Genomic DNA, 12,255 nt, shown 5'->3' with positions numbered 1-12,255 from the left:
CCAGGCTGGAGTGCAATGGCGTGATCTCGGCTCACAGCAACCTCTGCCTCCAGGGTTCAAGTGATTCTCCTGCCTCAGCCTCCCAAGTAGCTGGGATTACAGGCATGTGCCACCACGCCCGACTAATTTTGTATTTTTAGTAGAGATGGGGTTTCTCCATGTTGATCATGGTCTCAAACTCCCAACCTCAGGTGATCCACCTGCCTCAGCCTCCCAAAGTGCTAGGATTATAGATGTGAGCCACCATGCCTGGCATATAGCCAATTGTTTTACTTCTACCCATTCTAATTTCAACTCTAGTGAATTTTATAAATGTAAACAAATATGTCACTTTTCTGCTTAAAACCCTTCAGTGCTAATGCTCCCCACTCTCTTGGCTGACAGGACTTTGCAAAAAGCCCCAGACACCTCCACACGCTATGCTCCTTCCTAAAATGCACGATGTTCTTTCTCATCTTCTGACCTAACCCTGGGGTGTCTATGCCTCAGCCCCTCCCCTACCACCATCTCCTGCTGCCAGCCCTTCACCCAGACAACTCCTCACTCAACCTTCATGTCTATAAGCCCTTCTTTAAATAAGCTTTTCCTGACCAACCAACACCAGCTACATCCTCCTCGTTTTTCCTCCTCTAAGACTGTACCCACCCCACCCCCAAAGTACTTACCATGCTCCTATAATTTATTAATTTATGGAGCAAAATTCATAATAATTATTATTATCCCAAACTAGATTGTTATCCCCAACCTGAATGGGATCCATGGGAATAAGAAACTGTCTACCTTAGGTGCTAACACAGGGCCTGGAAACATACTCAGTGAGTGAATGCATCAAACTTATAGTAGTTACCACCACATAGCCCAAATTTAATAGCCTCTCCTCACTCTCTGTTTCCAGCCTCTCCAAGTTCCAGTCTATCCGCAGCAAGAGTTTTCAGTGATTTAGTTTCATAGAACCTAGGACAGACATACAGTTGGCCCTCTGCATCCATGGGTAGATTCAAGCAACGGTGTAGATATAAAATATTGGAGCGGGGATGGCTGTGTCTACACTAAGCATGTACAGAGGTTTTTTTTGTCATTATTCCCTAAACAATACAGTATAACAACTATTTACATAGCATTACAGATGTGTAATACCTACATTGTAGTGCTATTATAAATAATCTAGAGATATTTAAAGTGTAAAGGAGAGTATGCATAGGTCATATGCAAACACTATACCATTTTATATAAGGGACTTGAGCATCTGTGGATTTTTCTATCTTTGGGGGTCCTGGAACCAGTTCCCCACAGACACCAAGGGACAATTCTACTTCCTTATTCCCATGGGTCTCAATCTAGTTGGAGATGACAAACACTCAGGTAAATCATACAGTGGATGGTAACTCTTGAATACTCTCAATGATTCCCTCCCCAGTGTAGAGAGGAAAAAATCTCTTAGCCAGTTATCCAAGGTGTTTAATAATCTAGTCCACTCTTCCCACGTAACCTCTCCGCACTTAACAGTAAGAATTTCCTACCCTGGAAAGACAGGTCTCCTCGTGGTCCCTTAAACACTCTCAACTCATTCCAATGTCATGCCTTTGTGCTGCTCCCACTGCCAAATACACTCCTCCTTTTCCCTGCTACTCATCCAAACATAGCCACGCCTTCTAGATCTAGCAGATCCTGCCCCTTCACCAGGCTTCTCCCATAGCTCTCTCAACTCTCTGAATCCTCAGAGATCTAATCTGGATCACGCTTTGTGGCACTTGGTAAAGCGCCGACATTCTGAGCTATGCTTTCATATCTCACCCTATACTTTTTCCCTTTTGCACCTAACACACAGGAGTGTGAGGGAGATTTCTAGACAAGGCAGTAAAGCACTGTTTCCCTGCCTGACAATTATATTCATTCATTTAGTCAATAAATGCCAATTGGCCGCATTCTCTGTGCAGACACCTACTATGTGTAGGTCAGTAAGAGACAGTTTTAAGAACATTCTCTACAGGGTTGGCAGCTGTGGCTTGACTCCTCTTCCCTCTACTCTCATTCCAGATAATTTAAATAGTTAACTAATATACTAAAGTAACAAAGTTTAGAAACACAAAGTCTATTACCAATTTTTTTTTTTTAATTTTGAGAGGGGGTCTCACTGTTTTACCAGGCTGGAGTGCAGTGGTGCCATCTTGGCTCACTGCAACCTCTGCCTCCCAGGTTCAAGCGATTCTCCTGCCTCAGCCTCCCGAGTAGCTGGGACTACAGGTGTGTACCACCACGCCCAGCTAAGTTCTGTATTTTTTAGTAATTTTAGTATTTTTAGTTTCACCATGTTGGCCAGGATGGTCTTGATCTCTTGACCTTGTGATCTGCCCACCTCAGCCTCCCAAAGTGCTGGGATATCACCCGCCCGGCCTATTATCAATTGTATGTTAAATAAGTTAACTACTCAGCTTTGGTAACCTCTGAAAGATAGAGACACTATGACTAACCTTCCAAGGCCACTGGTGAGCATGAGAAAGCATTATTCACATGTTCACATTTTTATCTTTTATTATTAGGACAATAATGATAAAGAATATCCATTCCAACTCATGTAGGCAGAAATCACTGGTTGACACAGATTTAGACATTTTAAAAGGAAACAAAGTGAAAGACTTTATTTTCAAAACCATAACCAAATAACTATAACTTAAATGAGAACTTTTCATCAGATAGTTATTTTTGGTTATTACTAAAAAATAAAAAATTGCACAAAGTTTGTGAGTAACAGGCCACCTACCTGCGGCTTGGTAAAATTTTTGTCGGAACACCATTGAACAAAATGTTGTTGTGCAGCATACAAACTCTTCGCATCTGTCTTCTTACAGTATACTCGAATCAGCTGCTCTGCAAATCTCTCTGGCAGAAGTCGTGAAACCTTTTTTAAAATAAAAAGATTTCACTATCACCTTGAATTCACACATTGGAGATATCAGTGGGTGCCTAGGCTCCTAACTATTCATTTTTTTTTTTTTTTTTGAGACAAGGTCTCCCTCTATCACCCAGGCTGGAGAGCAGTGGCACAATCACACCTCACCGAAACCTCAACCTCCCAGGCTCAAGCAATCCTCCCACCTCAGCCTCCTAAAAGCTGGGACTACAGGCATGAGCCACCTAATTTTTTTAGTTTTTGCAGAGATGGGATCTCACTTTGTTGGCCAGGCTGATCTTAAACTCTTGTCCTCAAGTAATCCTCTCGCTTCAGCCTTCCAAAGTACTGGGATTACAGGCATGAGCCACCATGCCAGGCCCACTTTAATTGTAAAGATATGCCTTAAAGCCTAATTTACATATAAAATGCTAATTTACTATAAAGATTTGCTATATGCCACTGTAGTATATTTGTTCTGCCTAAGTAGTTACCTGGTTTTTGGTAATCATTATTGCTTTGCTGGGGTCACTCTTACAATAGAATCGAACATGATCAATTGGATTCTTGTCTTGCATTCCATAATCCATGTTGATAACCTAAATAAAAGTAATAAATAAGTAATCATGTAACAACCAGGAGAACTGAACTCAGGGCTGAAGGGGCATCACAAGAAACTGAACAGAGGCTGAGTGAGGTGGCTCATGCCTGTAATCCCAACACTTTCAGAGACCAACGCAGGTGGGTCATGAGGTCAGGAGTTCGAGACCAGCCTGACCAACACAGTCAAAACCTATCTCTGCTAAAAATACAAAAATTAGTCAGGCGTGATGGTGGGTGCCTATAACTCCAGTTACTCGGGAAGCTGAGGCACAAGAATTGCTTGAACCTGGGAGGTAGAGGTTACAGTGAGCTGAGATCACGCCAATGCACTCCAGCCTGGGCAACAGATTGAGACTCTGCCTCTAAAAGTAAATAAGCAAATAAAATCCCAGTCCCCACAAACCATTCAGCCCCAGATTAAAGTTCAACAAATAATTATAAAAGTATTCAACCACATTTGTTATCAGAGTTACTAAGGAAAAGCACAGGGTGTTTTGAAATGTTCTAATAGGGTACCTGATGTAACCTAAGGTGCCAGGAGAATGACTGGAAACGATTTCCTGGGAAAGTGACTTTACTAAGTGAGCAAGAAAGAAGAGAAACAGGCTTAGGTGTGAAGAAAAAGAATTGCAGACAGAAGAAACAGCTCAGAGGCAGAGAGGACTGAAATTGTCTCCTGGGTTTAGCAACACTGAAGTCACTGGTGATCCTGGAGAGAGTATAGTGATGGCAACAGAAACAAGGTTCAGGAGAAAATGAGAAATACAAATTTAAGAGAAGGCAACTCTTAAAAGTTTGGCTGTTAAGAGGAAGCAAGATGTTAAAGAGAACAAAATTACAGCAACATAAGAGAAGTTAGCTGTAGGGTTCTATAGCACTGTAGGATGACTACATTTAACAGTAATCTTTTTTTTTTTTTTTTGAGACAGAGAGCCTTGCTCTGTCACCCAGGCTGGAGTCCAGTGTAATCTCAGCTCACTACAACCTCCACCTCCCTGGTTCAAGTGATTTTCCTGCCTCAGCCTCCTAAGTAGCTGGGATTACAGGCACCACCACACCTAGCTAGTTTTTGTATTTTCAGTAGAGATGGGGTTTCACCATGTTGGCCAGGCTGGTCTCAAACTCCTGGCCTCCAAGTGATCTGCCTGCTTCTGCCTCCCAAAGTGCTGGGATTACAGGCATGAGTCATCGTGACTGGCCCAGTTAATAGTCATCTATTACAGTTAAAAAAAATTTTTTTTGAGACAGAGTGCAGCTGCATATCACATTCTATGTTCATCACTTCTATGGAAGCTTGCAGTATTAGTTATCTCCTTCTTCTTTTTGACTTTCCCAGCAACAGTTAAATAGACTTTCATCTTAAGAAAATCACAGGTCAGACACTGAAGCTCACACCTGTAATTTCAGCACTCTGGAAGGCTGTGGAAGGCAGATCCCTTGAGCCCAAGAGTTTGATACTAGCCAGGGCAGCATGCGAAACACCATCTCTACCAAAAAACAAAAATTATCCAGGCGTGGTGGTGCACGCCTGTATTCCCAGCTACTTTGGAGGCTGAGGTGGGAAGATCACTTTAGCCCAGGAGGTGGAGGTTGCAGTGAGCTGAGATCACAGCACTGCACTCCAGCCTGGGTGACAGAGTGAGACCTTGTCTCAATAAAATCATGAACACCACACTCCTCTTCACCCCTCTCCTCTTTTTCAGGGTCAGACTCATCTTCTCTTACCTTTCTAAGGTACCAAATTCCTCTCCAGGTACTTCTTTCTTGCTGCCTTTTTTCCTTAATGTTTTTATTTTACTTACATCAACACACACACACACACACACACACACACACACACACACACACACATATATATGATTTATTTTTTAATTTATTTTAATTTTTTTAGACTAGTCAAGTGCAGTAGTGAGAAGGGGGGAAAGAATAGAACAAGGAGTTCAATCTATAACTGTGAATAATCAATTGAGATAACTCAGTACCTTCGGACCAGCCTATTTTATATATTTTTTAAATTGACAAATGATCATTGTCCATCTTCATGGGGTACATAGTGACGTGTTGATATACATAAATGTATGGTGATCAGATCAGAGTAATTAGCACATCCATCATCTCAAACATTTATCATTTCTCTGTGTTGGGAACATTCAATATCCTTTAAGCTATTTTTAAAACTATGTAATAGGCCAGGCATGGTGGCTCACACCTGTAATCCCAGCACTTTGGGAGTCTGAGGCAGGTGGATCAGGAGGTCAGGAGATCAAGACCATCCTGGCCAACGTGATGAAAGCCAGGCTCTACAAAAATACAAAAAATTAGTGAAGCGTGGTGGCGGGTACCTGTAGTCCCAGCTACTTGGAAGGCCGAGGTGGGAGAATCACTTGAACCCAGGAGGTAGAGGCTGCAGTGAGCTGAGACTGAGCCACTGCACTCCAGCCTGGCAATAGGGCTAGACTATGTCTCAAAAAACAAAACAAAACAAAAACAAATAAAAAAAGACCAAGCAATCAAACAAACAAAATGTTAAAAACAAAAATTAACCAAGTGTGGTGGCATGTGCCTATGGTCCCATCTACTTGGGAAGTTGAGGCAGGATGACTGCTTGAGACCAGGAAGTCGAGGCTGCAGCAAGCCATGATCATGCCACTGTACTTCAGCCTGGGACACAGTCAGAGACCCTGTCTCAAACCAAAGCTTAAACTAACATTAGCTGGGTGCAGTGGCTCATGCCTGTAATTCCAGCATTTTGGGAGGCTAAGGCAGGAAGACTGCTTGAGGCCAGGAGTTTGAGACCAGCCTGGACAACATAGTGAGACGCTGTCTATACAAAAAATTAAAAAATCAGCGGGGCATGGTGGCACGTGTCTGTAGTCCTAGCTACTCAGAAGGCTGAGATGGGAGGATAACTTGAGCCCAGGAGTTCAAGGTTATAATGATTGCATCTCTGTACTTCAGCCTGGGCAACAGGGTGAGACCCTGTCTCTAAAAAATAATTAACAGTAAATACAATAAAATTTAGTTACTCACTTACAGCAACCACATTTCAAGTGCTCAGCAGCTGCATGCAGTTAGTGGCCACAGAAAGGGACAACACTGACCAAGAATATCTCTGTCACTGCAAAAAGTTCTATTGGACAACACCTCTCTAGAACACAAGTAGAATTACCCTAAGCCTTTGACAAGAACAAAGATGTTTCCCCACTATGCAAATGGGAATACTGAATACAGTTGTCGATGGAGGCAGGCTTGTTTCTTTGATGAGAAAGGTCTAAGGAGTTGCTATCTAATGGCCTATAGTTTGTCTTGGAAATAAGAGCCAAAGGTTGGGTTATTCATGAGGATGAATACAGTTGGAGGTAGGAAGCATGGCTGGAGTTCTGAGAGGAGGGAGGATAGTCTGAAATGACGACAATGGTTATTATTAGTATTATTTTTTGAGATAGGGTCTTGCTCTGTTGCCCAGGCTGTAGTGCAGTGGCGTGATCTTGGCTCACTGCAACCTCTGCCTCCCAGGTTCTAGAGATTCTCCTGCCTCAGCCTCAGGAGTAGCTGGGATTACAGATATCTGCCATCATGCCTGGCTAATTTTTATATTTTTAGTAGAGATGGGGTTTCGCCATGTTGGCCAGGCTGGTCTCAAACTCCTGACCTCAGGTGATCTGCCCACCTCAGCCTCCCAAAGTGTGGAGATTATAGGCATCAGCCACCATGCCTGACCTGAAATGATTATTATAGAGATTGGGAGAATCGCACTAAGACTGCCAGAGGGCCCAGCTTAGTTTGGTGGACAGGAATTTATAGATATGCCTGTACAGTGATGATATCCAGGAGCATTTATGTGTCCAGGTGTAGGTGTGGAGATGTGTAGATTTAACTTATTTAGGTTGTTCAGCCTTCTGCCAGGTAGATGTAAAGAAGGAAAAGGGAGTTGAGAGTAACCGCAGAAAATGAGTGAATTACTACATCACAATATCTAAATTACTTTTTTATTTTGAGATGGAGTCTCACTCTGTCTCCCAGGCTGCAGTGCAGTGATGTGATCTTGGCTCACTGCAACCTCTGCTTGCTGGGTTCAGGTGATTCTCCTGCCTCAGCTTCCCAAGTAACTAGGATTACAGTTGCGCACCACCACACCCGGCTAATTTTTTGTATTTTTAGCAGAGATGGGGTTTTACCATGTTAGCCAGGCTGGTCTTGAACTCTGGACCTCAAGTGATTCACCTGCCTCAGCCTCTTAAAGTGCTGGAATTATAGGCCTGAGCCACTGCACCCAGTCTCCATTTGGAGAGAAATGAAGATAGAAGGCCACTGCCAAGCTGGAAGAAGTGAGGACACAATAAACTAGAGGTCCCAATGAGCTAAGAAAGTGTAGATGAGGAGGAAAGGGGTTACTGAACAGAGAAGAATATGTTTAAATTAGCTATTTTACTGGGAGGGCAGTTTTTTTTTAAGACAAAGTCTCACACTGTCGCCCAGGCTGGAGTGCAGTAGTGCAATCTTGGCTCATTGCAGCCTCCGCCTCCTGGGTTTAAGCAATTCTACTGCCTCAGCCTCCCAAGTAGCTGGGATTGCAGGCGCCTGCCACCACGTCCAGCTAATTTTTTATATTTTTAGTAGAGACGGGGGTTTCACTACATTGGTCAGGTTGGTCTTGAACTTCTGACCTTGTAAGCCACCCACCTTGGCCTCCCAAAAGTGCTGGGATTACAGGCATGAGCACGGCACCCGCCTGGGAATGCAGTTTTGAATGTTGGTAAGGTCCAGGGTCTCACTAGTCTCAAACTCCTGGCCTCAGGTGATCCTCCTACCTTGCCCTCCCAAGAGATAGGATTACAGGCATGCACGACCATGCCCAACCTGTACTGCTTTTTTTTTCCCCCGCCTATTACATTACAGAAATCTTTCTATGTTAAAAAAAAACTTTAATGTTTACATTATTTCACAGTATTTCCTACTGATAGACATATGTTTTCCTCCTAATTTTACACTACAATAATATAATAAAATACTTCTATTTTTTTTTCAAAGTTAATTATTTCCTTAGGACAAATTCCTAGAATGAAAATTGCTGGGTCAATTAACATTTTAGAACATACTTCTAATTTGGCCTTGTACCAATTTACACTTTTATTTTCACATACTATATTAACAGAATTTTATAATACTTTTGTTCTTACAAGTTTGATAGTAAAAAAATAATAATAATGTTCATCGCTCCATCAATTTCACTTAATGTCTTATTGATAAGGTTAAACTTCTTTTCATGTCTACTAGTAATAAGTATATTTCTTCCTATGTGTAGCTTCTTTGAGTACTTCTGATCCTACATCCTTTTGGAGATTGTACTTTTGAGAGAAAAACCAGATGGCAGCTGGAGGGACTGACCAGGACTGACTACTGCATTGAAGACAAGGGCAAACATGGCAGTGCCCAGGGCAAAACATTCTGGGGAGTGAAGTCTCTCAGAGTCTCAGGAAATTGAGACATGAGATCTCTTTACTCTAATGAAACCTCATTTAGTGAAACAAGAAACTGCAGCTTGATGTGAAGATCTGAGGTACTTCAAAATCAGCCAAGTTAACAGACAGTGAACCCGAGCGCAATTCACTCATAGTATCATTTGGCAAGGAATGGTTATGAAGAGATCATCCTTCACTTACAAATTTTTCAACAACAAAATAACAAATAAGAGATTTATGGGAAAAAACAGAAGGGGAACACTGCCCTGAGATTTCAGAGGAATAGAACTCCAAAAAGAATTTCCTATAGGAAACAAGAAAATGTGAGAAAGCTGTTTGGCATTCTCATTAGAACATGAAAAGACACTGTAGTCTCTATGAAAAGGGGAGTCCCTGGAATACTAGTATTTTGGGAGGCCAAAGTGAGAGGATCGCTTGAGCCCAGGAGTTTGAGACCATCCCAGGCAACATAGAGAGACTCTTCTCTACTGCGAGCCTGTCATCTCAGCTATTCAGGAGAGCTGTGGTGGGAGGATCACCTTAAGCCCAGAAGGTCAAGGCTCCAGTGACCCTTGATCCTGACACTGCACTCCAGCCTGGGCTACAGCAATCCTGTCTCAACAATAACAAAGTAAAAAAAGGCTTATATTGAAGGAAAAATATACACAAAAACAAAGAAGCAAACAACCCCACAACTTTTTCTTTTTTTGAGACAGAGTCTTGCTGTCACCCAGGCTGGAGTGCAGTGGTGTGATCTTGGCTCACTGCAACCTCTGCCTCCCAGGTTCAGGCGATTCTCCTGCCTCAGCCTCCTGAGTAGCTGGGACTATTCAGGTGCATGCCACCATGCCCAGCTAATTTTTGTGTTTTTAGTAGAGATGGGGTTTCACCATGTTGGCCAGGATGGTCTCGATTTCCTGACCTTCTGATCCACCCGCCTTGGCCTCCCAAAGTGCTGGGATTACAGGATGAGCCACTGTGGCTGGCTCTTTTTTTTTTTTTTCCTTTTTCTATTTTTTCTGGAGTAGAGTCTTACTCTGCTGCCCAGGCTGGAGTGCAGTGGCATGATCCTGGCTCATTGCAACCACTGCCTCCTGGGTTCAAGTGATCCTCCTACATCAGCCTCCAGAGTAGCTGGGACTACAGGTGTGTGCCACCACACCTGGCTTACTTTTTTGAATTTTTAGTAGAGACGGAGTTTTGCCATGTTGGCCAGGCTGGTCTTGAACTCCAGACTCAGGTAATCCACCATCTTGGCCTCCCAAACCGCTAGGATTACAGGTGTGAGTCATTGCACCTGGCCCCACAACTTTTTCCTTTGCGTTTGTATGCAGGCAATAAAAAAAATTAAAATGTATTACTTGTGTAATTAAAAAATTTTAATACAGACAACGTAATCACATAAATTTTTTTTTTGTGGTTAATAACATTGGTTCTCTTTGTGAGGCCACAGATGACTTCCTTCCTTCTATCTTTCTGTATTTTTCTAAGTTGTTATAATGAACATGCACTACTTTGATAATGGTGGGGTGCTTTATCTTTAAAAAATTATTCACTTATTACTGGACTAATTACTTACATCCACTATAAAATGTTCAGCCTTCAGCTTTACTTCTAGCGGTACTTTGGGTTTAGCATCAGCAACCTCTTTTGGAAGACATTCATAGCTCTCCTGGAAAACACAAGCCTCCCATGTTAGAATCCATTTTTCATCGTTAAGTGTTTGAGCTACGAACAGGTTTTCTTTATGAAAATGGCACCTAAGAAAAATGATTAGAGATATCCCTAACAAATACCAACGCCACCCTTTAAACAAATAGAGCAATTTCTGTGAAAAATTGTAAAAGGGAAAAAAAAATCACCAGGCATGGTGGCTCACGCATGTGATCCCAGCATTTTGGGAAGCTGAGGTGGGCAGATCACCTGAGGTTGAGAGTTCGAGACCAGCTCGACCAACATGGAGAAACACCATCTCTACTAAAAATACAAAATTAGCCAGGTGTGGTGGTGCATGCCTGTGATTCCCGCTAATCGGGAGGCTGAGGCAGGAGAATCACTTGAACCTGAGAGGTGGAGGTTGCAGTGAGCCAAGGTTATGCCATTGCACTCCAGCCTGGGCAACAAGAGTGAAACTCCATTTCAAAAAATAAATAAATAATAAATAAAAAACCAAACAAACAAAATTTACATTTAAAAAAAATGTGGCAATAACCTATTAGTACAAGAGGAAGTAAAGTATAACCCAAGAAATTACTGAGGTAGGGTGTGGTTATCAGTATGATTTGTGTTATGGCTTTCTGGCAAAGAGAAAATCCTTCACAAGTAGGAGGTGAAAATAGATATTTGACTTAAAGAAGACAGGTATGTGCCATCTGGGAGACTAATATCCTGTGAAGGAACCAAGTCATTGAAACAGGTCACCATAGCCTCAGTGAAGCTCATGTAGGCACTTTCTTTGAATCTACCCAAATCAGAGACCCACTCTCAATTCCTGAATGAGAGCAAAGATTTGGAGTTAAGTTAGACCTTGCTTTTGAATCCTGGCTAAACATGTTTTCATGAGCAAATTATTTAATCTTAGCAAAGTCTCAGTTTCTCTATCTGTAAAACAGGCCTAAGAACCCTACACTGTTGTGAAGATTAAATGAGAATTAAAGTAAAGCACTTAGTACAAAGTCATAGTATCATGATAGGTTAGTGGTTTCCTCTTGGAGGACAGAGATAACCTTTCACTAATGGAAAGATGCCTGATAACTCAACTCACCCTTTTAATCTTTATTTGTCCTGTTGGCTGGGTCTCACCCACATACTTGTATAAATTACGGTATTCAATACTTTTTAAAATCTCTTGTGCCGCCTTCAATTTGGGATCAGTAGAGTATAAAATCTCCAGAAAAATGTTATCTGCCAATTTGATGACATTTCAGTTATATTAAAATGAAAACACAGAGTTAAAGAGTTATACAGTGCTATGCTACTGAAATGTTCTTAACAGGCAGTTCACAAACATAGGTACATTATTATTTTAGCAATATAAGAAAATGTTTTAAAAGACTTAAGTGAAGGCCGGGCGCGGTGGCTCAAGCCTGTAATCCCAGCACTTTGGGAGGCCGAGGCGGGTGGATCACAAGGTCAAGAGATCGAGACCATCCTGGTCAACATGGAGAAACCCCGTCTCTACTAAAGCTACAAAACATTAGCTGGGCATGGTGGCGTGTGCCTGTAATCCCAGCTACTCAGGAGGCTGAGGCAGGAGAATTGCCTGAACCCAGGAGGCGGAGGTTGCGGTGAGCCGAGATT

The 12,255-nt window shown here is 42.3% G+C and overlaps 1 protein-coding gene across 1 annotated transcript in view; it reads right to left on the bottom strand.

The window, feature by feature from the left end:
- Positions 1-12,255, bottom strand: part of SAMHD1 (SAM and HD domain containing deoxynucleoside triphosphate triphosphohydrolase 1) — a 60,029-nt gene that overhangs the window by 2,184 nt on the left and 45,590 nt on the right. Inside the window, exons 9-12 of the mRNA XM_017511281.2 lie at positions 11,720-11,859; positions 10,535-10,627; positions 3,385-3,489; positions 2,762-2,899 (exon numbers count right to left, since the gene is read on the bottom strand). Coding sequence (XP_017366770.1) covers positions 2,762-2,899; positions 3,385-3,489; positions 10,535-10,627; positions 11,720-11,859 — 476 coding nt within the window. The remainder of the gene's footprint in view (positions 1-2,761; positions 2,900-3,384; positions 3,490-10,534; positions 10,628-11,719; positions 11,860-12,255) is intronic.

Source organism: Cebus imitator, unplaced genomic scaffold (assembly GCF_001604975.1).
Source record: "Cebus imitator isolate Cc_AM_T3 unplaced genomic scaffold, Cebus_imitator-1.0 Scaffold18, whole genome shotgun sequence".
NCBI lineage: Eukaryota > Metazoa > Chordata > Mammalia > Primates > Cebidae > Cebus > Cebus imitator.
The sequence above is the reverse complement of the archived record's forward strand: the minus strand, read 5'-3'. Positions and strand labels throughout refer to the sequence as shown.